This window comes from Leptopilina heterotoma, unplaced genomic scaffold (genome assembly GCF_015476425.1).
Source record: "Leptopilina heterotoma isolate Lh14 unplaced genomic scaffold, ASM1547642v1 Lhet_270, whole genome shotgun sequence".
Classification (NCBI taxonomy): Eukaryota; Metazoa; Arthropoda; class Insecta; order Hymenoptera; family Figitidae; genus Leptopilina; species Leptopilina heterotoma.
The window spans coordinates 912,886-940,626 of NW_025110979.1; the positions used below are offsets into that span (position 1 = coordinate 912,886).

The 27,741-nt window shown below is 23.2% G+C and overlaps 3 protein-coding genes across 10 annotated transcripts; 2 read left to right on the forward strand and 1 right to left on the reverse strand.

Moving 5' to 3' along the window:
* Positions 1-1,581: 1,581 nt before the first annotated feature.
* LOC122503846 (protein cornichon homolog 4) lies at positions 1,582-5,767 on the reverse strand. Its single transcript, XM_043614592.1, has 4 exons — positions 5,496-5,767; positions 4,974-5,042; positions 4,226-4,479; positions 1,582-2,375 (listed from the first exon to the last, which is right to left on the reverse strand). The coding sequence occupies exons 1-4, from the start codon at positions 5,574-5,576 to the stop codon at positions 2,309-2,311; spliced, it is 471 nt and encodes a 156-aa protein (XP_043470527.1). The 5' UTR covers positions 5,577-5,767; the 3' UTR covers positions 1,582-2,308.
* A 124-nt stretch (positions 5,768-5,891) lies between these two features.
* On the forward strand, positions 5,892-10,738 carry LOC122503844 (intraflagellar transport protein 57 homolog). 4 transcript variants are annotated; one of them, XM_043614585.1, is made up of 8 exons: positions 5,892-6,028; positions 7,448-7,709; positions 8,157-8,438; positions 8,639-8,813; positions 9,269-9,377; positions 9,526-9,722; positions 9,923-10,067; positions 10,195-10,738. In XM_043614585.1, the coding sequence occupies exons 2-8, from the start codon at positions 7,552-7,554 to the stop codon at positions 10,368-10,370; spliced, it is 1,242 nt and encodes a 413-aa protein (XP_043470520.1). In that variant the 5' UTR covers positions 5,892-6,028; positions 7,448-7,551; the 3' UTR covers positions 10,371-10,738. The 4 variants fall into 4 exon arrangements, with proteins under 4 accessions (XP_043470520.1, XP_043470521.1, XP_043470522.1 ...); XM_043614586.1 differs by having other exon boundaries at positions 5,902-6,028; positions 7,445-7,709; XM_043614587.1 differs by having other exon boundaries at positions 5,922-6,028; positions 7,368-7,709.
* A 3,627-nt stretch (positions 10,739-14,365) lies between these two features.
* Positions 14,366-26,499, forward strand: LOC122503842 (protein croquemort-like). 5 transcript variants are annotated; one of them, XM_043614580.1, is made up of 9 exons: positions 14,366-14,613; positions 18,895-19,030; positions 19,138-19,295; positions 19,422-19,569; positions 19,857-20,060; positions 20,191-20,408; positions 20,720-21,014; positions 21,581-21,654; positions 25,817-26,499. In XM_043614580.1, the coding sequence occupies exons 1-9, from the start codon at positions 14,564-14,566 to the stop codon at positions 26,085-26,087; spliced, it is 1,554 nt and encodes a 517-aa protein (XP_043470515.1). In that variant the 5' UTR covers positions 14,366-14,563; the 3' UTR covers positions 26,088-26,499. The 5 variants fall into 5 exon arrangements, with proteins under 5 accessions (XP_043470515.1, XP_043470514.1, XP_043470516.1 ...); XM_043614579.1 differs by lacking the exon at positions 14,366-14,613 and adding an exon at positions 15,347-15,783; XM_043614581.1 differs by lacking the exon at positions 14,366-14,613 and adding an exon at positions 16,688-16,941.
* The last annotated feature ends 1,242 nt before the right edge of the window (positions 26,500-27,741 follow it).

The following is a 27,741-nucleotide window of genomic DNA, read 5'->3' on the forward strand; positions in this document are numbered from 1 at the left end:
GTGTCCTAACATTTTTTTAAGTTATGGCCAAAAAACGTTTTTTTACAAAATGAAAAATGCAAAAAAAATATAGTTAAACTTTATGAATCGGGCTGAAAATACTCTCATTTTATGTCCCCCGTGGAGACCTACAATTTAAAAAAAAAATGTAAGCCTTTAGCTCTTTCTCGTTCTGAGATATTGAGGCAAATGTAATGTTAGTAACACACCCACATTGGGACATTTTTTTAAAATCCGTTTTTTGGACTTCTGGGGTCAAATTACATCGAAATTTTTATTTATTTATTTATAACATTTATACGGGCAGTGCCCATTCGCACATAAAGTACTAAAAGATTAGGTATAATGAAAATAAGTTTATAAATATGTCAAAAAATTACAATTGGAAATTTCGCTAATACAATCCTTCCTTCTATGAGGAAGCAAAATTAAATAGAAATACTTTTAATAAGATTCTCATGACTTCCTTAAAAATTGAAATTCGGTTCAATTGCTGTGAAGAAATTAATAATAATTGAAATTAACAAAATTTAATAACGAAATAGCTACAATTCAAATTTTTATTAATTAGTTATAATTTTAAAAAGTTTCAAATTAATATTTTCTCTAACTAATTTTATATTAAAAATTATATTTTAATTTTCTTTTAAAGGAATTAGAGAAAAGAGCAAAATTTTATATGGAAATTAGGGAAAAACGAAATTAAATTTCTATATCAAAACTTTGTGGAAAGTATACTATATTAAAATTTTTAGTTGTTTCAGTTAAGACTTCCACTGTACTAGAGAAACTTAATACTTTTCTAAATAAAAAAAAATTGTTTGTGTGTAAAGTAAAAAAATTAATTAGAGAAATAATATTTACTTTCTCTAATTTAATTTTTCAATTATTTACTGTGGGGTTTTCATTTTAAAACGGAAATTAATATAAAAAAAAGTAAAACGTAGTCTTCTATATAAATAAATACAGATAAAATGAAACAATATATATTGTTATATAGAGTGTATACAGAATTCAAAATTTCCTTGAAAAGATATTAATGAAAACAAACTACCGTTTCATAAAAAGCAAATAATCCATTACGAAATGAAATAAATCCAATTATTGATTTTAGCTTTATCATATTTTTAGTCTACTTCACTAAACGCGCGTCCTAATGACGTAAACCAATTTTGGTGCGTGACACATCCTCCGTGATAATGAATTTACACGTACGTAAATTCAGTTCCTTTATTTTTTTTCTAAATAACAGTTTTTTTTTCTAAATAATAGACCTGCATTAATCACTCTTTAAAGCTCTTTGTACTTTTATTTCACTCCACGTAACTCTTGATATAACTTATCGTTATCAGAAAGACCATTTCAATAATTTTAATACCATTAAAGAAAATGGTATAAATAAATAAAAAATGAAAGAAAATTATTTTTCAGTATTCCTACAGAATCTGAAAATTATCAATTTACAAAAATTTAAATAAATATTCGAAATTTTACTAGAATTTTCTTAAATAACCCTGGAATGTCTGGAAAATCTGAAAAAAGCCTGCGATAGGATTATAGGTGTTCTAAAAGAAAATCAAGTTCATCGAAAAATTTAATCATTATTCATATTATTAACAACATTTTTGTTCGTTTGTTATTTCACACGGAAACTAGAGAATGAAGAGAGAATTTTTTTTTTTTTTTTTGATAAGGCGACTACAATACAATGATTGGAAAAGAAAACATTTTACACAAGTGATTCACAAGAACATCTCGTTAAAAATACAATATTTTTTGTTCTACTATTGAATATACAGTAACTTATCTAAATTTGTTGAAATTTGCATTAAAAGACACGCAATGCAATAAACAATTTGTTTTCTTCACTCAGATAAATTAGTGTTTTAAAAATATTTATTTATAACAACACACATCAGTTTTGTCCGTTAATAACTCAAAGTCTCACATATACAGTTTGTCTGGATATCCTGATAAATAATTAAGTATAAACCACTGTCGGAAAATTTGAGGTCATCGATTTTTCATTAATCGTCTAACTATCGTATAACTATCTTAGGCTTTTAAACTCCCACCATCGTTTTATTCACAATATACACATTAGGGATATTAACACATAAATTATAAATATATTATTATTTTTACCCCATTTTCGCTCTGATTTAATTAAATAGTGAACAAAATTAATTCTCTGGGTAAAAAATTATAATGTATTTGTTTAGAAACAGAAAAGTTAAATCCGACTATGGTGAACATAATATATATATAAATTTTGTTGTAGAAAAATTGTAAAAAATTAATTTAAATCTTAAAATTCAATAACGTCATCATCGCCTCTATTTAGTGGATCTCCTTTTAACAACGTAACGATCAAACTAGAAAGAATTTTTTATAGATTAATTTTTAAATCTATTTGCTATCACAGTTTTTTAGAGAGTATCGAATTCATACTAAAGTGGATCAAATTGATGCCAAATTTGATACCTTTAACAGGGCTCGAACTAAGTCCGTAAAAGTCAGTTTTTTGAAAAAAAATCCGTAAAGTTTGTAATTTGATAGAAAAAGGACGAAAAGTTTTTAAATAGTACGATATAATTTAGAGAATTTTAGAAAAATTACAAATGTCACAAATAATTGTTTTCTCCGAAATTAAATTATTTTTTAAAAATTTTAATAAAATTAAAGGCAAAGATTCAATTATTTAAAAAAAATTTCCTCAATTCAATGATTTTCAATATTTACTATTTTAATAAAATTTTCCAAAAGAATTCAATTATTCAAAAAAATTCTAATAAAATTCTACGCAAACATTTAATTATTTTCATAAAGTAATAAAAATTTCACAGGAATTCAATTATTTACTACTTTCTTAGAAATTTCTTCTAAATAATTCAATTATTTTCATAAATAATAAAAACTTCACAGGAATTCAATTATTTAACATTTTTTTTTATAAATTTTATCGCAATAATTCAATTATTTTCATAAATAATAAAATAATTGTAAGGAATTTAATTAGGTATTTTTTAAATTTTTATTAAAATTCTTGGACAGAATTCAATTATTTTCATAAATAACAAAATTCTTCGAATAAATTCAATTATTATATCATAATTTTTAGTAAAATTCTGTGCAAAAATTCAATTATTTTTAAGACTTTAATAAAAAATCTTTATAAAGTATTAAATCAGTTTCAGTTTTAACAAAATTCCTTTAAAAAATTGAATTATTTTCAAGAATTTTAATATAATTTAACGTAGAAATTCAATTATTATTAAAAATTTAAATAAAATTCTTGGCAAAAATTCAATTATTTTCAATAGTAATAAAATTCTTCTTAAGGATTCAATTATTTTTACTAATAATATAAAACTCATAGCAGAATTTCAATTATTTTTCATACAATTTTAATTGAATTCCTTGGAAAAAGTAAATATTTTCATGCAAGTTTTAATAAAATTCGACAAAAGAATTCAATTATTTAAAAATTTGTTGATAAAATTATTTATGAGAATTCAATTTTGAGAAACATTCAATAAATTATTTACTTTTGTATTTAAATAATGGAATTCTCGTAGAATTTCGTAATAAAAATTGATTTAAAAATGAATTTTCTAATATTCATTTAATTGAATTTTTTGAAAAAATTATTTCAAGTTTTTAATTTCTAATATATTTAATTGAAAAATTTACGAATAATTGAAATTTCGTAAAATTGAATATTGTAATCAAATGAATTTTAAAATTTTTAAAGAACTTTTTCGAAAATTATTTGAAATAATTGATTTAAAGAAGAATTTTAGTTAAAAATTCTGGAAAATAATAATTGAATTTAAATGATGAAAATAATTGTAAAGAAGTACAATATTCTTATAATATAAAATAATGAATTTATCACTGGGTCATGTTTTATACTTGTGAAAAAATTTAATTTATAGTTAAATAGATTTTTAAGAGATTAAAATAGATTTAATAGATTTTTATTTTATTTTATTTTTTTTAATTTATAGTTTTAAGTAAAATGTTCTCTTATTTGACTAAAGGACTATGGTTATATTTTTGTCAGTAATTGGTCCGTAATTTTCTCATATTTAGTCCGTAAAGTCCGTATTTTTAAATACTTTCACTAATGGTTCGAGCCCTGCTTTAAGTTAATAGTGATATATTTGAAAAATATTTTAAATATATTTAAAAATATATAATCAAGTATCTATATTTTACTTACCAGTATAAATAAATAAAGAAGAATATTAAATAGTAGCCGAGAAAAATTAAACAATCTCGTGTATGCTTTTTTAATTGACCACGATTATGAATTTCTGTTGGATCATAAACACCCATATTTCCTCTAGGCACGTTAAAGTATTCGTAAAATAACCAAGCGGTCATTGGTACATTTAAGGCACTTATGCCCCATTGACCAGAGAGAAGAAGAATTATAAATAATACAGCATGAGCTGCTAATTTTGGTGTAACCCACTGTAAACAATTTTATTTTCAAATTATTTTACCTCTCTGAATTTTACTCTAAATTTTACATCTCTGAAGTTAGCGAAAGACGCTTAGCGTCGAAAAACCTTTTTACCGTAAAAAAATTTTTTAATTTAAATTCTTTAAGACCATTTGAACCAGTATGACGTAACAGTTCCAGAACATAACAAACTATGATGTCATAATGTTTCAAAAGCCCTTAAGTTTCAATATTTTGAAAATTTTATTTAAAAAAATTTGTTCGAAGATTTTAGGTTAGTGCTTTGCAAAATAATAATCTCTAAAAACTATACGAATAATATGTTTCGAAGCTAACCGCCGACACTAACTTCAGGGATATAAAATTTTTATTTTAAAAACTTCAAAAACTATAAAAACTAAGAAGACGAAGAAAACTAAAAAAACAAATAGTTGAAGAAAACTAAGAAACTACGAAAATAAATGGAAAATTTATAAAAAATATCTATAGCTATTTTACCCACCGCATTCAGTCTTGAGCAACATTGTTGTGCATTTAAATAATCACATTCTAAATCCGATAGTACAATTAGCTGTATTTGGAAAATTGATAGAGTTAAGGAGCAAAAATAACGCAAAAGTTATAGAAGAGACTAATTTTTACCCTTGGGAATCTTATTAAAATAATGCAAACTAATTGAGGGCTCGGATCGAAGAACCGACGCTTGTAAATGCACAGAACATTGCGAAGCGTCGGTTCTTCGATCCGACCCCTCAATTTTTATTCTACTATGCAAAAAAAAGCATCTTAAAATATACATTTTAATCACTTTTAGGATATTTAAAACACTTAAAAACTTATCCCAATAACTTTGATAATTACAAATTTCCCGCTAAGAACAATAATCACCACTATCAAATCGAAAAACTCCCTAGATTGTAAACAAGAAAAGAAACCGCTAATGTAAATAACAACAGAATTAATAATTTACATTTTGGAAAAAAGTGAAATACTACATTCAAGGGGTAAATTTCAAAAAGGATACAAAATACACTAGAAGAAATAAAACAGCACCTGTATCAACAAGTGCAAAGGCAAAAATCAAGGGTTCTGGTACTGATGTCATCGTAATGATACAATTAATAATACTATTAAACTCGAGGAGTTTATCAAAATCAATTTAAATACATTTTACACTTTTTCACACTTTATGTTAATTTTCTAAATTCTTTTTAATAAAGAACTGTATAATTTCATTGACGACTATGCACTTTTCATTGATGACACTTGACAATTTCTTTGACACTTGTATAGTTTTCGGGGTGAGTACCAATCTCAGTGGATGAATATCACTGGAAAATGGTTCATATTCTCGACACTAGAGGCACTTGGAAAAAATGACATTTTGCCGGGAAAAAATAACGAATGATAGTGGAGGTCCGTCTTAAGGTCAGTTTCGATTCGACGATATAAATCCACCGTGTTGTTGGTGCCTGTTTGCACCTGTTGGAGATTATTGTCAATTTATTGTTTGACGAACTGTTCCAAGGAGCAGGTGGAAGCAGGAGCAGAGCTATTGTGAGTTTTTTTTATAGATCAATATGCTAAATTAGTGTTCTAAGTTGGTTATATTACCGAGAGAATATTACTGAGAACGAGAATATTACCGAGAATTTAAGAGAATGTAACATAACCTCACTTTTGTAGTTTTGTCATTATACACTTTGGTAAATGCAACGAATGCAACCAATGCAACTGTCCGGCGTTGTATTTTTATTTAGTAGTTGTTATTTTGTTTATTATAGTGGCAATATATTTAAAGATTTAAAAAAAGACGAAACCAAAGAGTGTAGTATGGAAATATTTTAAAAGCATTGAAGACACAAAAACAATTAAATTTATTCTTCTGTAAATTTTGCAATTTTGGCCCCAATTTGAATATATTTATTCACAAAGCACAAACAATTTTAAAATATTTATTTAAAAAATTTAAAAATGCTTGTACAATGTACAAATATTATTCTTTATTATTTATTTATTTATAAATTGGTTTTGAATACAAATTTTATTTAAAACAAATAATAAATTTTTATTTTAATTAAAATTTATTTGAAACAAATAAAAAGTTTATTTATGACCCTGAGTCAAAATACATTCAGAAAAATTATATATATTTTGACTCGAGTCAACTTGACTTTTTATTTGTTTCAAAATCAATTTTATTTTGGTTGAAATAAAAGTTTTATTTATGTGAAATATAATTTTTATTTAAAACAAAAAAAAATCTATAGTTGACTCTGAGACAAATATATTTTTATTCAAGTTAAATTGAGGGTCCCTATATCAAAGAACCGGTTATAAGTTTTTGAGACTCAAAATTCTCGACCTCTAAATAAAAAAAGGATTTAAAATTTTAATTTCTTGAAAACATTTTGTATTGGTATATAAAGATTACCCAAATATTTCTCAAAAAATTGGGATTAAAAACAGTTTAATTTTTTATTTACAGGGCAATGATTTCGAGCTTAAAAAACTTATAACCGGTTCTTTGATAGGGACCCTCAATTATATTTGTTTTAAATACCCCAGCAGAACCGAAAATTTATTAAATATTTACTTGCAATGTTCGGAATATTTCATGCAATTAGTTTTAGTGAAAATAGTGTAAAGATTTAAATGTCCCGATTAAATAAAAGTTTCACGATAAATTTTCAGGAAAGTGTGAGTAAGGTAACATTTATTTAATAGGGACATGAAAATCTTTATACAATGTTTTCTAAACTTTGCATTTAAATATTCCAAACATTGCAAGTAAATATTTACTAAATATTCAGGAAATTTTCAGTGCTATGAGGGTAAAATTTTTTTTGGTATAATACATTTTATTATAAGCACTTTTTTATTATTTTAAATTCAGATTCTATGGACTCTTTACTTTTTAAACCGCGTTCTCTGGGTAAAGCAGAAAATATACCTAATTCTATACTTTCTCAGCAGATGGGGAATACTTTTAATAGTCAACTGTTTACATATTGTAGAACTGTCAGAACAAATGTCAAAATTTGTTGAAACTTGAATTTAATTAAATAAAAAAAAGAAAAATGTATCGAGAATCAGCGAAAATTTTTGTCGAGGATGCTACGGCTCCTTCTGCAGCTTTTGCTGCCTACATTAGAATGGAGGATTTACTAGAGAAATTAAAACTTCTAAATTACGATACCGAATTTTTACACAAGCTCAAAATGAAGGACATTAATAGGTAATTGATAATTTACATTTTAATATAATACATTGAAAATTTTTAAACAGTTTAGAATAGTTTTTACTAGACTTATTTATTTAATTTTGTATTTTGTTCTCGTAATTTTATTTGAATAACCTATAAAAGAAAATTATTCAATTCTATTGATTTTTAATATAAGTTGCATTCAAGGTTGACTCCACTTTTAGTTGACATTTAGAATAATATCAATTATTCAGACAATTAGGGAAAAATTAAAGTAAAACGAAATTTTTAATGTTTCTCAAGATACCTTGTTTAAATTTTTAACTTGAATTTTTAAATATAGTTTAGATTTAAATAAATGTAATTTAAATAAATATAATTTAAATTTAAATAAATTTAATTTAAATCTAAATAAATTTAATTTAAATCTAAATAATTTTTTTTTATTTACTGTTTTACTAAGAAAATAAATTTTCACAGACACTATTTTGTAATACCAACAAATTCCGGAGAACAATTTTTCCTGTTCACATCATTAGCAGCGTGGCTTATAAGAAAGTCGGGTAGGAATTTTGATTTACCGCAAGAATCTGATGATCCAAATTCGACGATATCGGGAATTTTGGAGTTTCTTCGGGAAATTGAAGTTCCTGTTGAATTTGCACCAAATAAACTAAAACAAGGAGTTGGCGAACACGCCGTTTATGTTCTCGATAATTTGGCTGATCATGCACTGCAAGCTACTAACTTCAAGTGGAAAAAGTAAATAAAATTCATAAATTCATAAAAATAAATTAATTGTACTTCGAGAAGAGTTTAATTTCGGTACACATAATGTGTTGTATTGCAAATTTTAAGCAACAAAAAACGTTTTTTAATATTAAAACCCAAACTCTTCTCATGGTGACTTTAGTTTTAAATTTAAAATCTTAAAAATTATTTTCTTATTCTATTAAACGTAGAGTTAATATTCCACCTGATGAACCGACACCCGAACCCGAAATCGAAGACGATGATGCTGAATTAATTCTGGAAAAACTTGACGAAGAAATAAATGTTGATTTCGAAGAGGAGGAGGAAGAAGATGAGGATATTGTTCATGTCGATGATATTACTAAACTTTACGGGGAGAATTTAGTAAGATTTATAGTTCGACCATAGACTTCATGTTCGACCAAAATCAGAAATCATAGAACAAATTGTTTATGCAATTGAATTTTAAGCTTTGTTTAAAATTTAATTGCATAAACAATTTTTCCTTGTTGGCTTAGCATCGAAAACAATTTTTTTTATTCTGAGTAATGGAAGTGTCACTAAAATCACTGCTCCGCAAACTTTCAAAGCACCTGTTTGAATCTAAAATTTCAAGAAAAATTATCTACTTTCGTAGAAGAAAACTTTTTTGACGGTTAGCGTCAAAAACTTCAGGGATATGAAGCTAATTCAGTTTTTGATAAGTGAATTCTAGTATCAATTATCAGAAACCGAATTAGCTTCATGTCCCTGAAGTTAGAGTCGACGCTAAGCGTCAAAAGATAGTTTTCTTTTTGATAAAAAATAGTTTTCTTTAATTATTTTCATAATTTGCATAGAATGACAACTATAGACCGGAAAATATTTTGGAATCAAAAACCGATGCCGAAGAGTGGAAACTGGAATTGGAAAGAGTTCTACCGCAGTTGAAAGTAACTGTTAGAACAGGTAAAAAGTTTTACTATGTATTTTATAAAAATATAAAGAGCGAAGAAGTTCCAATTTGAATATTAATCCAAATTCATATTTAAAAAATGAGTTTTTTAATGATTTGGAATAATAATTTTATAATCTTATAAATATTATCAACAAAAAGATTCCCGCGATTGGAGAGCACATCTGGATCAGATGAAGCAATTGCAAACCGAGATAGAAAATAATCTAAACGGCACTACTGGACAATTAGAAAAAATGCATTTTGATATTGAAAATACACTCGACAAAATAAATACCAGGGAAAACTATCTTAATCAGCAATTGGAACCTTATCTAAATGATTACAAATCTCTACAGGTAAATCTAAAGAAAATATTTTTCTTCTAAACTACCCGAAATGCTATCTTCATCAATGTTTTCTATAAATCAATATTTTTCTTCTAAATTGCCCGAAATCTTCATTAATATTTTCTATCAGTCAATAATTTAAGTAACTTAAGAAGAAAACTTTAAGCAAAAATTTAAGTCACTAAATTCAATGCACTTTTTCAAAAAAGGAGGAATTGTTGAAAATAAAGGAACAATATCGAGAGGTAAGTGGAGGTGTTACTGAAAGAACAAGAATACTAAACAAACTTACGGAGGAATTGGATCAAATAAAAAAAGAATTGGATGAAAAAGGTTCCAGCATGACAGACGGAAGTAAGTTTTATATTACAAATATTTATTTAATTTTTCTAAAAGAAAATACGTCTCTTTTGATACTTATAAATTATAAAGACCTTTAATTTCTACAAACTATGTAATAAATTACATTTTATTTATTTAGCTCCTCTCATAAACATTAAGAAAACAATAACGAAAATGAAGAATGAAATTTCGGAAATGAACATAAGAATCGGTGTTTTGGAATATAGTTTGATGTGTTCGAGAATTCGAGACCGGACACAATTACAAGAGGATATGAACAGTACAAATAATCCAAACAATTCCTTATTGGCCTAGAAAAATAATTGATTGATAATATTCAATTAAATCGATCACTTCAATAAGTGAGTGCAATCCGTCCAAAGAAATCTCAGTGATTAATTCAAAGTACAAGGTGCTTGAATCTTAAGAAACTTTTATTTATATATAAGAAAGAAAATTATCCAGATAATTGATAAGATTTTAACATTTTTTTAAGTATTTGTACGGAAGTGCCTTGAATTTTTATCCTAGAGAGTCTGAAATTACGAAACAATTTTTTGTTCTTGTAATTTTTGTTTTATTTAATTATTTAACTTTCTATTTAATATTTATTTTACAAGTTTCTGTAATTGTTTCATAAACATTCTTTACTCAAATAAAGAACCAATTTTTTTTTCTTAAAGAAATTCTAATGAGTTAAAAGTTTATTTAAATAAATATAGTATAATTATAATTTTATTTTAACGCATTTTTTGTTAATTCAAAATTATTAGAATTTTATAAAATGTGAAATGGGAAAAATTCTCTTGGGCTATGAAACCTCCCCTCCAAATAATGTTGGAATCGAAAGGCAAGAATAGTAAACAACGGCAAAACAGTCTTCTCGCGAACCGCATACTTAAATTCTATATACAAAATACATTCATAAGTAAATATAAAAAATAGCTAGTTGTTTTTAAAACTTTATATTCAAAAGTAATTTTTTAATTTTAATTAATTGTTTTAATTATTTTTTCATCGAGAAATTTTCACATTTCTTACATATTTGTATGTGTGTAATAATTTGATAAAATACTTGAACTCTGAATCTGAAGTGAGATAAAATATATCATGGTAAGATCTTTAATTGCAACATTTTCCAAGATTTTAATTATTCAATTACAGGAAGTTAAATACGAAGAAACTGGAATTTAAAGGTGGGTAAAAAGTTTTTCTTTGGAAACCAGAAAAGACAATGTTTAAAAAAAAAAAAATTCTGATACACTAGCAAATGCGATTAATCGAAGAAAACACATTTTAACATGGGCAATGCTAATTTAAATAAATATTTTAAAAACAATTTTTTTCTCTACAAATAAATTAAATATTTTTTAAACTCTTGCATGTTGGCTAAAAAAATTTATTTATTTCCGTGAGTAAAGAGTGATAAAAAAATTAATTAAATTACATATCTTTTGAATGGCACTTAAATGATGTTGATATAACAATATTCTTAAAAAGAAATTGCAAATATATTTTTTTCAATTATTTTAGTAAAATAGAATTACATAAAATTAATGTTTCCCCTTTTCTTTTATAATTTCATATTGATCACCAATTATACAAAAATGAAAGTTAATGCTCACGTGTCTTTCATTCACTTTCACTGATGCCTCTTATTTTCTTATTCTTCGCAGTTACTGATGATATTTGCGTAAATTCTTTAAATTGATAAGCGCGTATTTTTATCTAATAATTTATTTCAAAAAAATAGTATTTAATCATTTTATATGTGTAAATAGATTTTTAATTTAATTTTCGTTTATTATACTCGAATAAATTTTTTACTCGCCATTGGATATTGTTTTATTTTTTTAAATTAATAAAATTTATTATTTAATACCATTCTTTAAAATTTGTTATTGTTCCTATTTATTAATGAATTGAATTTTCTAAAATTCGATATTATTGTCCTTATCCATTATTTAATACAATTCTCTAAAATTTGTTATTATTGTTCTTATTTATTATTAATATATTAAAATTTATACGATTTAAAATTCACTTTTCTCATATTTTATGTTAATTATTGTTACACTTTCTTGCTTTGGTACCAGAAAATAATAATAAATTCACTTCCTGTTTAATTAAAAATCGAAATTATCGAAATGAATTGCAATGAAATTTTAATTTTTAATAATTACTAATCATATGACCATAAATATTTATCAAAATTTATTGTAAAACTTTATTTTTGTGTTTTCATTTACGATCTAATAGAAAAAATACAATTTAATTATTTAAGAAAAAAACTTCTGATTGACAGAAATATACATCTAGTTTGTATTTGTAATTTATGTTAGATTAGAAAAAAATTCTGATAATTGATACATTACATCAAAAGGAAATGTTTCTTCCTTACTTTCTTGTAATCATTGGAAAGAATTATTCCATAAAAAAAAACATTTTTTATATTTACATTTTATCCACTATTCGAATATGATTGTTGAATTCACAATTGATTATTTGAATATATTTGCTGATATAGTTTAAAAAAATTATTAAAAATATTTTATATTTTATTCAATTTATGGAAATTCTACTGACTTACTTGATTGATCAATTAATAATTTTATTAAAAACAATTTCATTTTAAATATCTTCCAGTTAACTTTTTTTAAAAAATAATTATCATTTAACTATACTGACTTATGTTACAATGTTAAAAAGTAATGTCAGAAAAATCAGATAGTTATTTGAAAAAATTAAACAAACTATTGATATTTCAAATAAAATCATTTCCTCGTGATATGTTTATATGCATTTAATCAAAAAAGATTTAGAAAAGTTTTTATTTACGTAGGTATTTATTAATTAAATAATTAGAATTTTCCGAATAAATATTTTTCAAAAGTGTAATTTATATTTAAATATTTTATATAATAATAATAATAATAATAATAATAATAATAATAATAATAATAATAATACCTAATAATAATAATAATAATAATAACAATTATATCAACAATAATAATACTGATTTCGATTTAATATAAAATTGGTGCTAATTAAATTATGTAATTGAAAGACATTCATTTTTTTCAATTATTATCAAGGACTTCAATTAGTCATCTTTTTTTTCGAAGTGTACATATGCATACTACTTTAAATTATGAGTATACTAAGTAAAAAAGTGTGATTCAATTTAAGTGACTAATAATTTTTTTCATATTCGCAGAAATAGATTTGTTTTTGTCTTAAAAAAATTAAAAACCTAACTAAATTCATATTCACAAAATGTTCTTTATAAAATTATTTATTTTCTAATAATAAATTCTTCTGATAAATTGAAAATATTTGCCATTTCTTTTTTTGAATTCCAAAACAGATTAATTTTAATTAAATTAATAAACATTTAATTAATTTAGTTTAGTATAATAATAATATTAATTATTACTTAATTAATAAATTGACAGTTTATTAATTTAATAAAACAAAAAATCAATATATAGTGAAAAAAAAATTATTTGATTCATATGACCGATTACTTTTTTATTATCAAATAAATATTTACTTGAATCAAATAAATTTTACATTTAATTATATTTGAACAAAAAATTTCAGTATTTGAAGTTTATGCCATTTAATTGATTTAAATAAAAATGATTTGATTCAAGTAAATTTGATAAAATAGACAAATCAGCGGTTCTTTGATTCAACTAAATTTTTTTCTAAATTTATTATTAAAAATAGTGAACGAATAATACAAAAAATTAATAATAAAAATAAAATATTGGATTTTAATTAAAATTTAATTCCAAACCTCATTACTCACAAAAATAAATTGTATTTTCAAAAGAAATTGTACAATTTTTCCTTTTAATAATATCAATTAAAAAAAAAACTAAATTAATCGTTTGAAAGGTTTGATGTGTAGACAAAACTAATTCTCGTTATACTGGACTTTGTTCAAATAGCTCGAATAAAATCACTGTTCTTCCTTATTTGAGTTATTCCTCTTCGTCGTCGTCTTTTCCCTTTCCTATTCTCGTAAACATTTTCATATTCTTTTCTCAACTTTGAATGAATTATAATATTCTTGTGAGCCTCCAGTAATTTTAATCTCATCATAACGACTAACACGTTACGTCGATAAATATTTGTGATATTGTAATTGTGTAAATTATTCTAATGATAATGAAATTTTCCTTCTTAAAAATTTAAAAAAAACTATATATTCACAATTAAACAAAATTTTATTACGAGAAAAGTCAATGAATAAAAATAAAGAAAATTATAAAATATTTTCAAAATTATAAAATTTTTATTTCCGAGAAAAATCAATGAATAAAAATTGAGAAAATTATAAAATATTTTCCACGCGAAATTTTTCGTTACTCACGAATTATTAAAAAAGTAAAGTAAATTTTATTGCATTATCCTTGATGGTAAAAAATCGAATTTAAAACAAAGGTCTTGAACTACTTTTTTCAATTAATCTAAAAGTGTGTGTGTGTGTGATCGAAATGGAGATGCATAAAATCGATCAGAATGATCAATTCGTCTATGTGTTAAAGTAAGCCCTAGAAAATTTTTATCCATAAATTATTTTTCAGTCTAAATTGAATTTTTCATTTTTAGTCTTTTATCTTAAAAAAATTTCAGTCTTTAAAAATAATTGTTTCCATGTATTTTTCGATAATAATTTATTTTAATTAAACAAATTAAACAAAATGGAAAAAATGAATTATTTACAAAATGGGACAAGGTCTTTTGTACATTGAAAAAAATTTACTTGAATCAAGTAATTTTTAATTAATTCAAATCTCGATTCAAATAATTTGTATTTGAACCAACGATTTCTGCATTTGAAACAAATATTATTTCAATGGCTTCAATAAAAATTATTTGATGCAAATAAATATTTATTTCTCATCCAGAAAAAAATATATTTGTTTCAAATACAAATTTTTTTTCTTATAAGAAAAAAAATTTGTATACAAATAAATCGTATTTGTTTCAAATAAATTTTATTTGGTTCAAGTAAATTGTATTTGGTTTAAATAAAAATATTATTTGTTTCAAATAAATTGTATTAGATTCAAATAAATTATCTTTGGTTTAAATAAAAAATTTCTCTGGGTGCCTAATAGTATAATCATCTATTTAAATCAAATAATTTTTTGTCAGTGTAGTTCTCTTAAAAAGTGCAAGCTAATTAAATAAATATTTATTTAATTAGAACATTAATGCAGAAAATTAAAATGAGAGAAAGGAAGAATGCAATTCAATTACCTCTAAGTATAGAGTATTGTTTTTCTAACTGAATAATATTTGGTCACTTTTTTTTAACCTAATAATTATCAATATACATTAAAAAAGAAAAATATTATGTCATACTGTTCCTTGACTTCTGGACAATAATTTACTGATAAACGAGCACCAAATTATCTCGTTAAATATTCTCTTATCGTGTAAAAAAACGGTTAAGCTGAGAATCAAAAGGTAGCATATATTCACTGTGCGCTTGTAATTCATTGTGAAAACTGTTGTTGACCAATTCACTCACGCTCATACATTTTACCACACTACTTTATTAATTTCATTCAAATAATATTCATCAATTTTCATCAATTTTCATCAATTAACGTAAAAAACAAAGAAAATAAAAAGTGTAACAAAAAATGGATGCGGTGAAAAAAAAGGAAATTACTGACTTCCCTAAATCTAAAGCACAACAAAATGGGTGAGAATAATAGACAATTGTCTTTTTTAAGAACAATAAATTGTATTTTTATATTTTGAGTACTAAAATTTTTTTTTTAATTTAAAACAATTCTTTTAAAATAATTGTAAAAAAATTTTTTAATTCTTTCAAGAATGAGAAGAACAAAGAAAAGAAAATTTAAAGTAAATGTAATTTTTGATAAAAAAATTAATTCACTCTTTATGTCAAAGTCGAATGTTGAACGGACTTAATATTTATTAAAATTATTATAATTAGATAAAAGATAAATAAAAATTAATAAATTCAAAATATATAAATTTCATTTCTTATATATATATATATAAAAAATAAACAATATATGCAGAATTTTATGCCCGAAAAAAATATATAGTAACTTTTACTATTTACAAAATAAAACCTAAACTGTATGGAATTTTTGCGCATTTCTGTTAATTTTTACTATTTTCAGAGTAAATTTTACTACGTCCAAAGTAAATTTTACTATAATCTTACTAAAATAATTTACTTTGGAAATAGTATAAAATTTTACTCCGAAAATAGTAAAAATTGCCGCAGAAATGCGCAGAAACTCCAGACAATTTAGGTTTTATTGTGAAAGTATAGTAAAAATTACTTTATTCGTTTTTTTCGTGTAACATAAAAAATAAATAATAATATATTGTTAAAAACGTAAAATGTAACAAATATATAGTAAAAAATTGAAAGAAATGTTAAAAAATTAATAAAAATTAAAAAAATCAAGAAACATTAAAATTGAAAAAAAAATTGAAAGAAATTTAAAAAATTGAGAAAAATTGAAAGAAGTTAAAATGAAAAAATGTAAAGAAATGGAAAAAATTCGAATATTCCCGCCAGTAAAGTTTTCATCTAAAAAAAAGCATTCATAGGAGCATCAGAAGTAATGCGCAAGACTCGTGTCAAAAAGGTCAGAAGTCACAAAATCATCTGGAGTCAAAAAATTTTAATTTTCGTCTTTCTATATATTATATTAAACTTATAGGGAAAAATATCACAAGTTTATTTTAAAATATTACTTTAAATACTACGTGACAAAAAGGAAAAATGTAACATTTTTATCTCTTCTTTTCTTCATAAAGTACGTAGCACTGCAATTTCTCTACATATATGAACATCTATTGGCACTGATAGTTTAAGGTTAATATTATATTTAATACATATTCATGGAAAGAGATATTTCACTGAGTCTCCCACTTGTACTAATTTTTTTTTCTCTTTTTTATTTGTTAAATATAAACACTTTTAAGTGTCATCTTTGTTCTTGAAACTGCAGTGCTGTTATCTCTTTAAGAGTGAATAATCAAACATTTTAAAAATCCAAAGGGGATATTAGATGAGTTGCAGTATCTTTTTCCACACATTTAGTTAACATCCGGCATAATATAACTTTGTTGAATTTTATTTATTTTTAACGTCAATTTACTAAATTTCCATCAATAAGTGACGTTTAGATTTTAATGATTTTAATTTGGGTCACATGTTTTTAAAATTTGATATGAACACCAGTGACACTAAAATTAGTTTCTTGTTTTGGAGTAAAAGTTAATTTAAACATAATTACATTTGCTGACTGGTAAGAATTTTAAATATGAAGTTAAAATTTAAATTTCAATACAAAGTTATTGTTATAATTTAAAATACAAAGTTTTCTATTTCATATAGAATTTTAATGTTTATATTTTTCTAATTTCAATATTTAAGAAATTTCTTTTTTAAATAAAGAATAGAATTGTTTTTTTTAGTTAAAAGAGTGGAAAATTTTTTATCTGCAATGCAGTCGTTTAAAAATATAATAAAAAAAAATAATACCCGCAAAAGTAAATATATAGAAATCTGTTTTATTTACGACGAAACATTTTATCGCAGATCAGAAAATATTTTTAATACTGATATTGCCAAATCGAATTAAAAATCTCAAAGAAATAAATTTTTAATTTTAACATTTTTAACCTTATATCTTAATTGAAAATTAGATTAAACATTATCTAAATATTATATAAATATTCATAAAATAATTTATATAATATTCCATTTGATAAATTTTTTGTATTTAAAATTTTTGAAGATTTTAAATTATTTTGAAAATCGCAAGTTTAAACTATTAAAAATTACACAAATTAATTTTTATAAGTCTTTCCTTTTGCTTGATTTAAAATTAGAGAAAAAATAATTAATCCTGAATTAATGAACTTATGAGTCAGTATCATTGATTAGTCATTGTTAATGAATTGCCAGACGTTCCTGTTATTGACCTCGTTAATGATTATAGTTTAGATTGTGAATAATAAAAATTATTTATTAAATACACATTACAAATTATACCTGACAAGAATCTGATGCATATAATTTTAGAAAAAAGTCTACACTCTGGGAAAAAATTCAATTTAAATGAAATACAATTTATTAGACTTATGTAAAAGTTCATTTGCCTCAGGGCTTTTAATGAATTCTTTATTTCTTTTCAAATAAAAATTTTATTCGACACAAATAAAATTTTTTTTTTTGGACCAAATGAAAATTTACTTGAACCAAATAAAATTTTTTTGAACCAAATAAAATTTATTTGAACCAAATGCAATTTATTTGAACTAAACAAAATTAATTTGAAGCAAAAAGAGTTTATTTCATCAGATTAAAATCAATTTGAACCAAATAAAATTTATTTGAACCAAATGCAATTTATTTTAACCGAATAAAATTTATTTGAACCAAAATGAATTTATTTGAACGGATTAATATTTATTTAAATCGAATAGAATTTACTGGAAACAAATGCAATTTATTTGAACCAAATAACATTTTTTTTTGAGCCTAACAAAATTTATTTGAACCAAAAAGAATTTATTTGAGCAGAATAAAATTTATTTGAACGTATTAATATTTATTTCTACTGATTAAAATTTATTATTTGAGATGAATAAAATTTATTTGAACCCAATAAAATTTATTTGAACCCAATAAAATTCATTTAAACCAAATAAAATTCATTTGAACCAAATAAAATTTACTCGTACCAAACTCGTATTTTGATATAGAAAACAAAAAGTATTTTAAAAAAATAACAATTATTAAAAATATTTCTCTCCTTAGAACGGGACCCCAACCAGAAAAGATGAGATCTAATACGAAATTGTACATTGCATTGGGTTTAGGAGTTATTCTATTTATTGGCGGAATAACAGTTGGAGCATTATGGGGAACCATAGTCGATTACATTTACAAAAAGGTTTTTTTCAATAATAATAATAATAAAATAATAATAATTTCAAAAAATTGTTAACCGAACTAAATTAGATCAATAATTCTAATATGTTGCTCATTTTCTTCTAATAGGAATTAACACTAACGACAGACTCAAAATCTTTCGAGATGTGGAACGAAAATCCAATACCACTGTTTTTATCATTTTACATGTTTAATTTAAGTAATCCAAACGATTTTTTTAAAGGTGAAAAACCTAATTTTACTGAGACAGGACCTTATGTGTTCAGGTAACTAATTATCATTTTTAATGAACTATTATCATTATTTAAAAAAAAGTAACTACAGTTGCGATTTTGATAAATCATAAATTTTTATGTCAGTAAGTTAAAATTTTCCTATTTTTGTTCTTAAAGTGAGAAATTTTACAAAACCGATAAAGTTTGGAACGACAATGGCACTGTGACTTTTCACAGACGTCGATATTGGACATTCGTGCCTGAATTGTCGAAAAAAGGAGTTTCACTATCTGATAAAATAACGAATTTAAATCCAATCGTTGTGGTAAGTTTTCACCTTGTATCCTTTCCTCTTTACTTTATTTGAGTGATTAAAATTAAACTATGGCATTTTTGGCTCCTAACAACTGTTGATTTTTCGATGTTGGAATTTACACTAAGGCCAGTTTCACTCCGATTAAAAGTTAATTGATGATTAAATCCTTAACCGATTTTAATCATTGATTAACTTTTAATCGGAGTTGGTGAAATTGGCCCTTAATTATTTTTTTTTTTTTGTGCTTTTTGAATGCATATATTTTTGAGAAACAACATATTTAATTCTGTTCACAGACGCTTGGTAATATTGTCAGATTCCAAAGACCTTTATTAAGGAAATTTGCCAATCTTCTCATGAAAGCCGTCAAGGAAAATGTTATAGTGACGAAAAGTGTTTCGGAACTAATTTACGATGGTTATGAGGACAAGTTATTGGAGATTGCTCGAAAACTTAACATAACAACACTTCCATACGATAAATTTGGCTGGTTTTACGCAGTAATTCTCATTTACTTTAAAGTCTAATTTTTTATTCAACCTCTCGAAAATTTAAATAAGTCAAATTCGCAGATCCGTTGATAGAAGAAAAATACAAAATCAGAGAGATAATTTTCTTTTTTCTTTTTAGCGTAACGGTTCTGATACATACGAAGGAACGTACAGCATTAAAACAGGAAAGGATTCAATTTCCGAAATAGGCGAACTTGTCGAGTGGAATTACACCAATAAGACAATTTACGATAATGGAAAATGTAGTCAAATAAAAGGCACAGTTGGAGATCTTTGGCACCCATTTACGACTAATTCTTCTTCAAGACTGTCTGTTTTTTCATCCGATATTTGCACGTGGGTAAAACATTAAGAATTATTTTCTTTTTTTGTTAAGAGAAAATAAATTTTATTGCTATAAAATTACAACACAATTTTAATGCTATAAAATTACAACACAATTTCAATGCTGTAAAATTACAACACAATTTTAATGCTATACAATGCTATGTTTCTGAAAGGATATGTCCCTGATGTTAGCGTCGATGCTGTACCTAAAAACTCCAATTAACAATAGTTTTCGACACTGAACGTCGACGGTAAATTCAGGAACATATAAAATTGTTCAGAATAAACAAAACAATATAGAAGAAAAAACTTTTTTTCAGGTCTATTGATTTGGTTTACAATAGTACGACAGAATTTCTAGGAATAACTGGATCGAAATTTGTCTCACATGAGAATATTTTAGATAATGGAACAAAAGATCCATCTCGTAAATGCTACTGTGATAATGTTGAATGTCAACCTAGCGGAGCTCTCAATGTTTCTTTGTGTAAATTTGGAGCTCCTGCTTTTATTAGTTTACCGCATTTTTACTTAGCTGATCCTAGCTATAGGGAGCGAATCGAGGGAATGAAACCTGATAAAGCATTACATGAAACGTTTGTTGTACTGGACCCGGTTAGTATTTATTTTTTTTCAAGCACATTAATTTGTTCACTTCATTAATTTTAGTTTAATTAAGGGTAATTGAAGGCTCGATTGAAGCTCTCAATCAAGGAACCGGTTATAGTTTGTTCAAAGACCAAAATCATTGGCCTACGTCTGTAAAATTTAATTTCTGTACCAAAATTAATTAGTTTTATGTTTTATTTTCTGTTATGTTTGTAACTATAATTACAAGTCGAATTAATTTTGGTACAGACTTTAAATTTTCGACATTTGACTATATTGTTGCAAGTATAGTCGAAACTAAACAGTAAAATCTATTAATTAAAAATTGAAAATAAATCGCAACTTCCGGAGGTTCTTGTATAATCTTTACACAAATACGAAATGCTTATCCTACAAGAAATCAAAATTCTAAATTCGTTTTTACATTTTGAAGTACTTCAAGAATTTTGAGTCTAAAAATTAGAACCGGTTCTTTGAACTACAACCTTAATTACTTTAACAATAATTATTGAAGAAATCGAAATTTTTCTCATATTGTAGCATTTAAAATGGTTCTTTTTTACTCTGTTCAGGTGATGGGTGTACCAATGCAGGTCAAAGCTCAATTACAATTAAATTTATTAGTTCGACATGACGATGAAATAGAGTAAGTAGTACTTTTTTTTGTTTGTAAACTTAATAAATTATCTTCCTTTGCACATAAATATTCCTCTAATCTAAGAATATTACCGTTCTTTAAAACTTTATTTTTCCAACAAAACTCGTTTTAGACACTTCACATAACTGACAAAAATTTCATTCTATATTTTATTTTCCCGACTTTCTCCTAATTTTCATCAAAAATATTTACTTCTTTCTTATCCTGCTAATAAATTGAATTCCTGCAATGAATTTTATTATTCGTGAAAGAATTTAAATATTTATAAAAATAATTTAATTCTCGCAAAGAATTTTATAAAAAAAAATTGATTTCTTTCGACTAATTTTATGCAAATTCTAATTTAAATAATTGAATTCCTGAGGAATTTTTATTATTCATGTAAAGAATTGAATTCTTACGAAGATTTTTTACAAAAAAAATTTTTAAATAATTGAATTATGTTGGGAAATTTTATGAAAATAGTAGATATTGAAAATCATTTAATTGCGAAAAGTTTTTAATTAAATTTTACAAAAAATTATTAGAACTTTTGACAATAATTGAATGTCTGTGTGGTATATTATTAAATTTTTCTGAAAATAATTGAATTCCTAAAATTCATTTTATTATTTATGAATATAATTGAATTCATGCGAACGATTTTATTAGAATTTTTTTAAAATAATTGAATTTCCAAAAAGAAATTTATTACTTTTAAAAATAATTGAATTCTTGTGATAAATATTGTTATTTATGAAAATAATTAAATTTTGTAAAGAATTTTATTAAAATGACTCAAAGTAATTGAATTCTTTGGAAGAATTTTATTACAATCTAAAAGAATAATTGAATTATTTCAAAAAAATTTAATTAAAATTGTATTTTATTTAAAATAATTGATTTCTTTCGAACAATTTTATTAAAATATTTGAAAATATGTAATTGAATTCCTGTGAAAAAATCAAATATTTTTGTAAATAATTGGATTCTTCAAAAGAATTTCTAAAAAAACAATTTTTTAAAATAATTGATTTTCTGAATCAGAAATTTAATTTTTAAGAATAATTAGATTTTTTGAGCAATTCCTGTAAAATTGTATTAAAAATAATTGAAATCCTGCAATGAATTTTATTTTTTATGAAAATAATGGAATATTAGCTAAGAATTTTATTAAAATTTCCAAAAATACTTAAATTCATGAGAAGAATTTTATTATTTATGAAAATTATTGAATTATTGCGAAAAATTTTATTAAATTGTTTTAAAAAAATTGAATTTCTGTGAAAAATTTTGTTATTTTTGAAAATATGTAATTGAATTCTTCGTAAGATTATTATGAACATTGTTTTAAATAATTCATTTTTCCGAATATAATAAAAATTATGAAAAGTTTATTTTAAATAATTGAAATTCTTCGATGAGTTTTTAATATTTATGAAAATAATTGAATTTTCGATGAATTTTATCAATTTTTTTTAAATAATTGAATTCTTTTTGCGTAATTTTATGAAAATACTAGATTTTGAAAATAATTGAATTTCGAATATTTTTTGAAAATAATTGAATCGTTTTAAAGAATTTGACTATAATTTTTGAGAATAGTTTTTTTTATTTCTACACTGGAAAAATATTTTATTTGATTCAAATAACCGATTACTTGACTATTATCAATTAAATATATTTAATTGAATGAAATAATATTCATTAAAGTCAATTAAATTGTATTTTCTTCAAATACTGAAGTTATTGATTCAAATACTATTTAATTGACTCCAATAAATATATTATTTGATCCAAGTAAATGTTTAATTAATAATAGTCAAATAATAATCGGTTATTTGAATCAAATAAATTTTTTTCTCAGTGTAGTATTAGCGAATTTAAAGTAGTGGAAATTCTCCCAAAAAAAAGAACAGAAATAGTAGCTTTTAGTGGCTGAAATAGTAGGTTTTAGTACATAAGTGCAAAGCCTACAGTTTTCTTAAACTTCCTCTAACATTTTATTTCTGTAAATTTTTCTCTTTCTCTCTCTGGACACTGTTATTATGACTTGCGTAATTTTAATCTCATTGAACAGGTATTTTTTTTTGTATCATTCTCTCAACACTAATTTATGTCCTTTGTTTGTAAAATTAAGAAAAAAAGCGATAAATTCAAATTCAAATAGTGATAAAATTAGTTCTTTTTCTCAAAACAAAATTTACATTAATAACGAGAATAATTTAATGAATTCTCTTTGGTAATAATGTATTTTTTCTTCGTATTGATTTTAAAAAATTGTTTAGATTTCTACGAACAATATAATTGTTTATGCATCCAGAAAAAAAATTTATTTGACTCATACTTTGTCTACTAAACTTTTTTTTAGGTTCAAATTAACAGCATGTGACTATTAGATCTTAAATATTGTAACTTTTCGAGCATTTTTCTCTTAATATATTAAATAATTAATATATTGAATTAATAAATATATTGAATAATTAATATATTGAACAGGGTTGCCACAGGTCAGGGAATTCAGGTAAAAGTCAGGGAAATTAGAATTGGTTTGGGAAAACAGGGAAAAGTCAAGGATTTTTATTAAAAGTACCTACTGGAAAAAATTAAATTTTTAGAATTTATAAGAAAATTCTGAATTTTAGAATCTTTTTTGTTTGCCTCATAAACTATGAAATTGTCAAAAATTCTAATACAAAACCTTCAATTTTTTCTATTTCTGACCATAATTTATTTTTAAATAACTTCATTCTTCAAGAACTATCATAAAATTATTACTTAGAAATTATTTCAATTATTTTTAATATTTACAATTTTAATAACATTTTCCAAAAAAATTAGATTATTTAAATAAAATTTTAATAAAAATTTCACAGGAGTTCAATTTACTTACCAATTTTTTTTATAAATTTCTTCGAACGAATTCAATTATTATTTTTAATTTTTGAATGAAATTTCTCGAAAAAAGTCAAATATATTCAGAGAATTAGAAAAAAATAGTTTTGAGAAATTCAATTATTTCGAAAAGTTTTTATAAAATTCTTTTAAAAATTCTATTATTTAAAAAAATTTTGACAAAATTCTTTACAAGATTTAGTTAATAAAATTTTCAATGCAATTCTTCTTAAAAATTCAATTATTTTCACAAATAATACATTTTTTTAATGCGAATTCAATTATTTAAAAAAATTTGAATAAAATTCTTCGCAAGAAATCAATTATTTTCATAAATAATAACATTTTTCTCGAAAATTCAATTATTTAAAAAAATTTGGATAAAATTCTTTATAAATTTCAAAAATTATAATTCAATGCTTTTCAAAATAAACATTTTCACAAGAATTCAATTTAGAAAAAAATTTAATAAAATTCTTCGTCAGATTTCAATTATTTTCAATTTTTTAATGAAATTTCTCGATATAGAATTTAATTTTTTTGAAAAAGTTTAAAAAAATTCTGAGAAATTCAATTATTATTTTAAAAAAACTTGAATAAAATTCTTCACAAGAAATTAATTATTTTCATAAATAATAATATTTTCCTTTGAAATTCAATTATTTTCACAAATAAAATTCTTCACAGGAATTCAATTTTTTAAAAAATTTTCAATAAAATTCGTTGCAAGAATTCAGTTATTTTTACATATAAATAACAAAAGCTTATGGCAGAATTATTATTTTTTATATACAATTTTAAATAAACGATAGAAAATTGCATTTATTCTTAAAATTTTTGTTCAAATTCGCCAAAAGAATTCAATTATTTTTTAAAATTTTGATAAAATTCTTCATAAAAATTGAATTTTAAGAAATATTATTAAGAAATATTATTTAATAAATTATTTATTTTTGTATTTAAATAATTGAATTCTCGAAAAATTTTCTAATAAAAATTGATTAAATAATGAGTATCCAATTTTTGAGTATCCAATAATTTTCAGAGTAAATCAGAATATATTTTTTATGTCAGGGAAAAAGTTAAAATTTTGTCTGGAAATCAGGGAAAAGTCATGGAAAAACAAAATTAAACTTTTGTGACAACCCTGTTGAATTTATTAATATATTGAATTAATTAATATATTAAATAGAGCTAATATTTTGTGAGAAAGTCTAAAATATAATCAAAAAGTGCTATCTCAGTATTGTTTTAAATGTTTATTTGAAATTTTCAGAATGTTCAAAAATATAAGTGACACATTCGTGCCAATGCTGTGGTTTAGTCAAACAGCCGAACTAACAACTCAATATGCAACTCTAGTTAAAATTACCCATATTCTACCATTATTGGGACACGCGACATTCTACGGAGTCGGAGCAATTGGTGCTTTACTCGTGTTTATCGCCGTATTCGTAAGTCTCAGAGCAAAATGGCGAGAGGAGGAAAATCAGAATTTGTTACCAAATGACAGAGATAACAATAGCGTAATAACAAGTGATGGATGACTGAACATTTCTCATAAATAATATCTAGAAATATGAATTTCTCTTAACGTATTCGTGATAATAAGCATCATTTAACTGCTTCTCAAACGAAGAAGGAAAAAGAAAAAAAAATATCTTCGAAGACGTGTGAAATTCAAAAGACATCATTACTGATGCAACTTTTTTTTGTTGCTTTAAATTATAATAACAAAAAAAGAAAAATATTTTCACATCGCAGAGAGTGAAAAAGAATGATTACTTGCCATTGATATTAACAAGGTCTTTTGCGATTATTCATATTCATTGCATTTTTACGTTCATGTGATATCTAAAAAATTGTTTTTCCAAATAAGGATCATTTTTTAATATTTGCTTTTTTAATTACTTAATGTCTTAATAATTAATATTTAATATTTACAAATATTTTAAAGAATTCATTTAGTTTAGTCTTTCATTCATTGTTATTACATTCTCATTTTTAAAGAAAATCGTTAACTTTTTAATTAATTAATTAATCAAACAAAAATAGACTGTTATTTTCTTCTTTTTAATCAAATAATACTGAAGGTACTTTTAGTATTTTATAAATTTCTATTCTTAATAATTGTTACATTTAAAAAAATTGTTAATTCCTATATTTAACAATTTCCATTCTTAATTTTTATATTTTACACTATTTTTATTCTAATTGCAATATTAGTTATAATTTTACTTTTCGAAAACTTAAAATCATTTTTTTGTTTAGAGACTCTGAAACCTCTCCTCTGTACATATTAAAATACATAAATAGAAAAAAAATTTTAGAATAATTGTGAATATTCATAAACATTAGTATGAATGTTCGTAAAGGCCTATATAGAAAAAAAAATTCTACAAAATATTTGTTAAAATTGAAAATTGGTAGGTGTTATTAGTATTTAATGAAAATATTTTCTTTAAAGACATTAGTGACTTATTAGTGAAGAAAAACATAAGTGCCTCGTAAAATATTAATAAATAATAATAATAAATTTTTACATTTATTATTATTTATTTTTATTATTACCTATTAATGTGTAGAAATTTAAGTCTTTTATTCCACTAAATTTAATTCGAACATTATTGCTCTCATAAAATATTGTACTGGGCGAGAGTTTGAATTAGTATTAATATCAAAGAGAGAAAGATTTTGCAAATCTTTATTTTACGTTTTCTTATATACGATCATGTAAATTATTATTTTTAATATTATGTTTAATTATAATTTAATTGTATATACATATAAATTTATGACAAATTTATCAATAGGTGAATTTATATTTTTAACAATTTCAAAATAATCTGTGATAATTGTTGCAATTGTCTATATATATATATATATATAAAATAATAAAAATATTTTTCAAATCCTAAGTATTCAATTTCATTAATTAAATTTCATTTTACGCTTTTAGGCAAATTAGATTTCGAAGGGGGTCATTTATTTTTTTTCCCATAGCATGTGTATGTGAAAAAATTTCTGCTTTTTGAATTTTTAAAACCTTTTAAAAAATACTAAAATATTTAACTAACAAAGAATAAATAAATTTAAAACTGGAGAAATGTTTTATTTTTAATAAATTCTTCGAAACGATTCAATTATTTTTATACAAACAATAAAAAAATTCTTTTCAGGAATTAAATTATTTTCAATGAA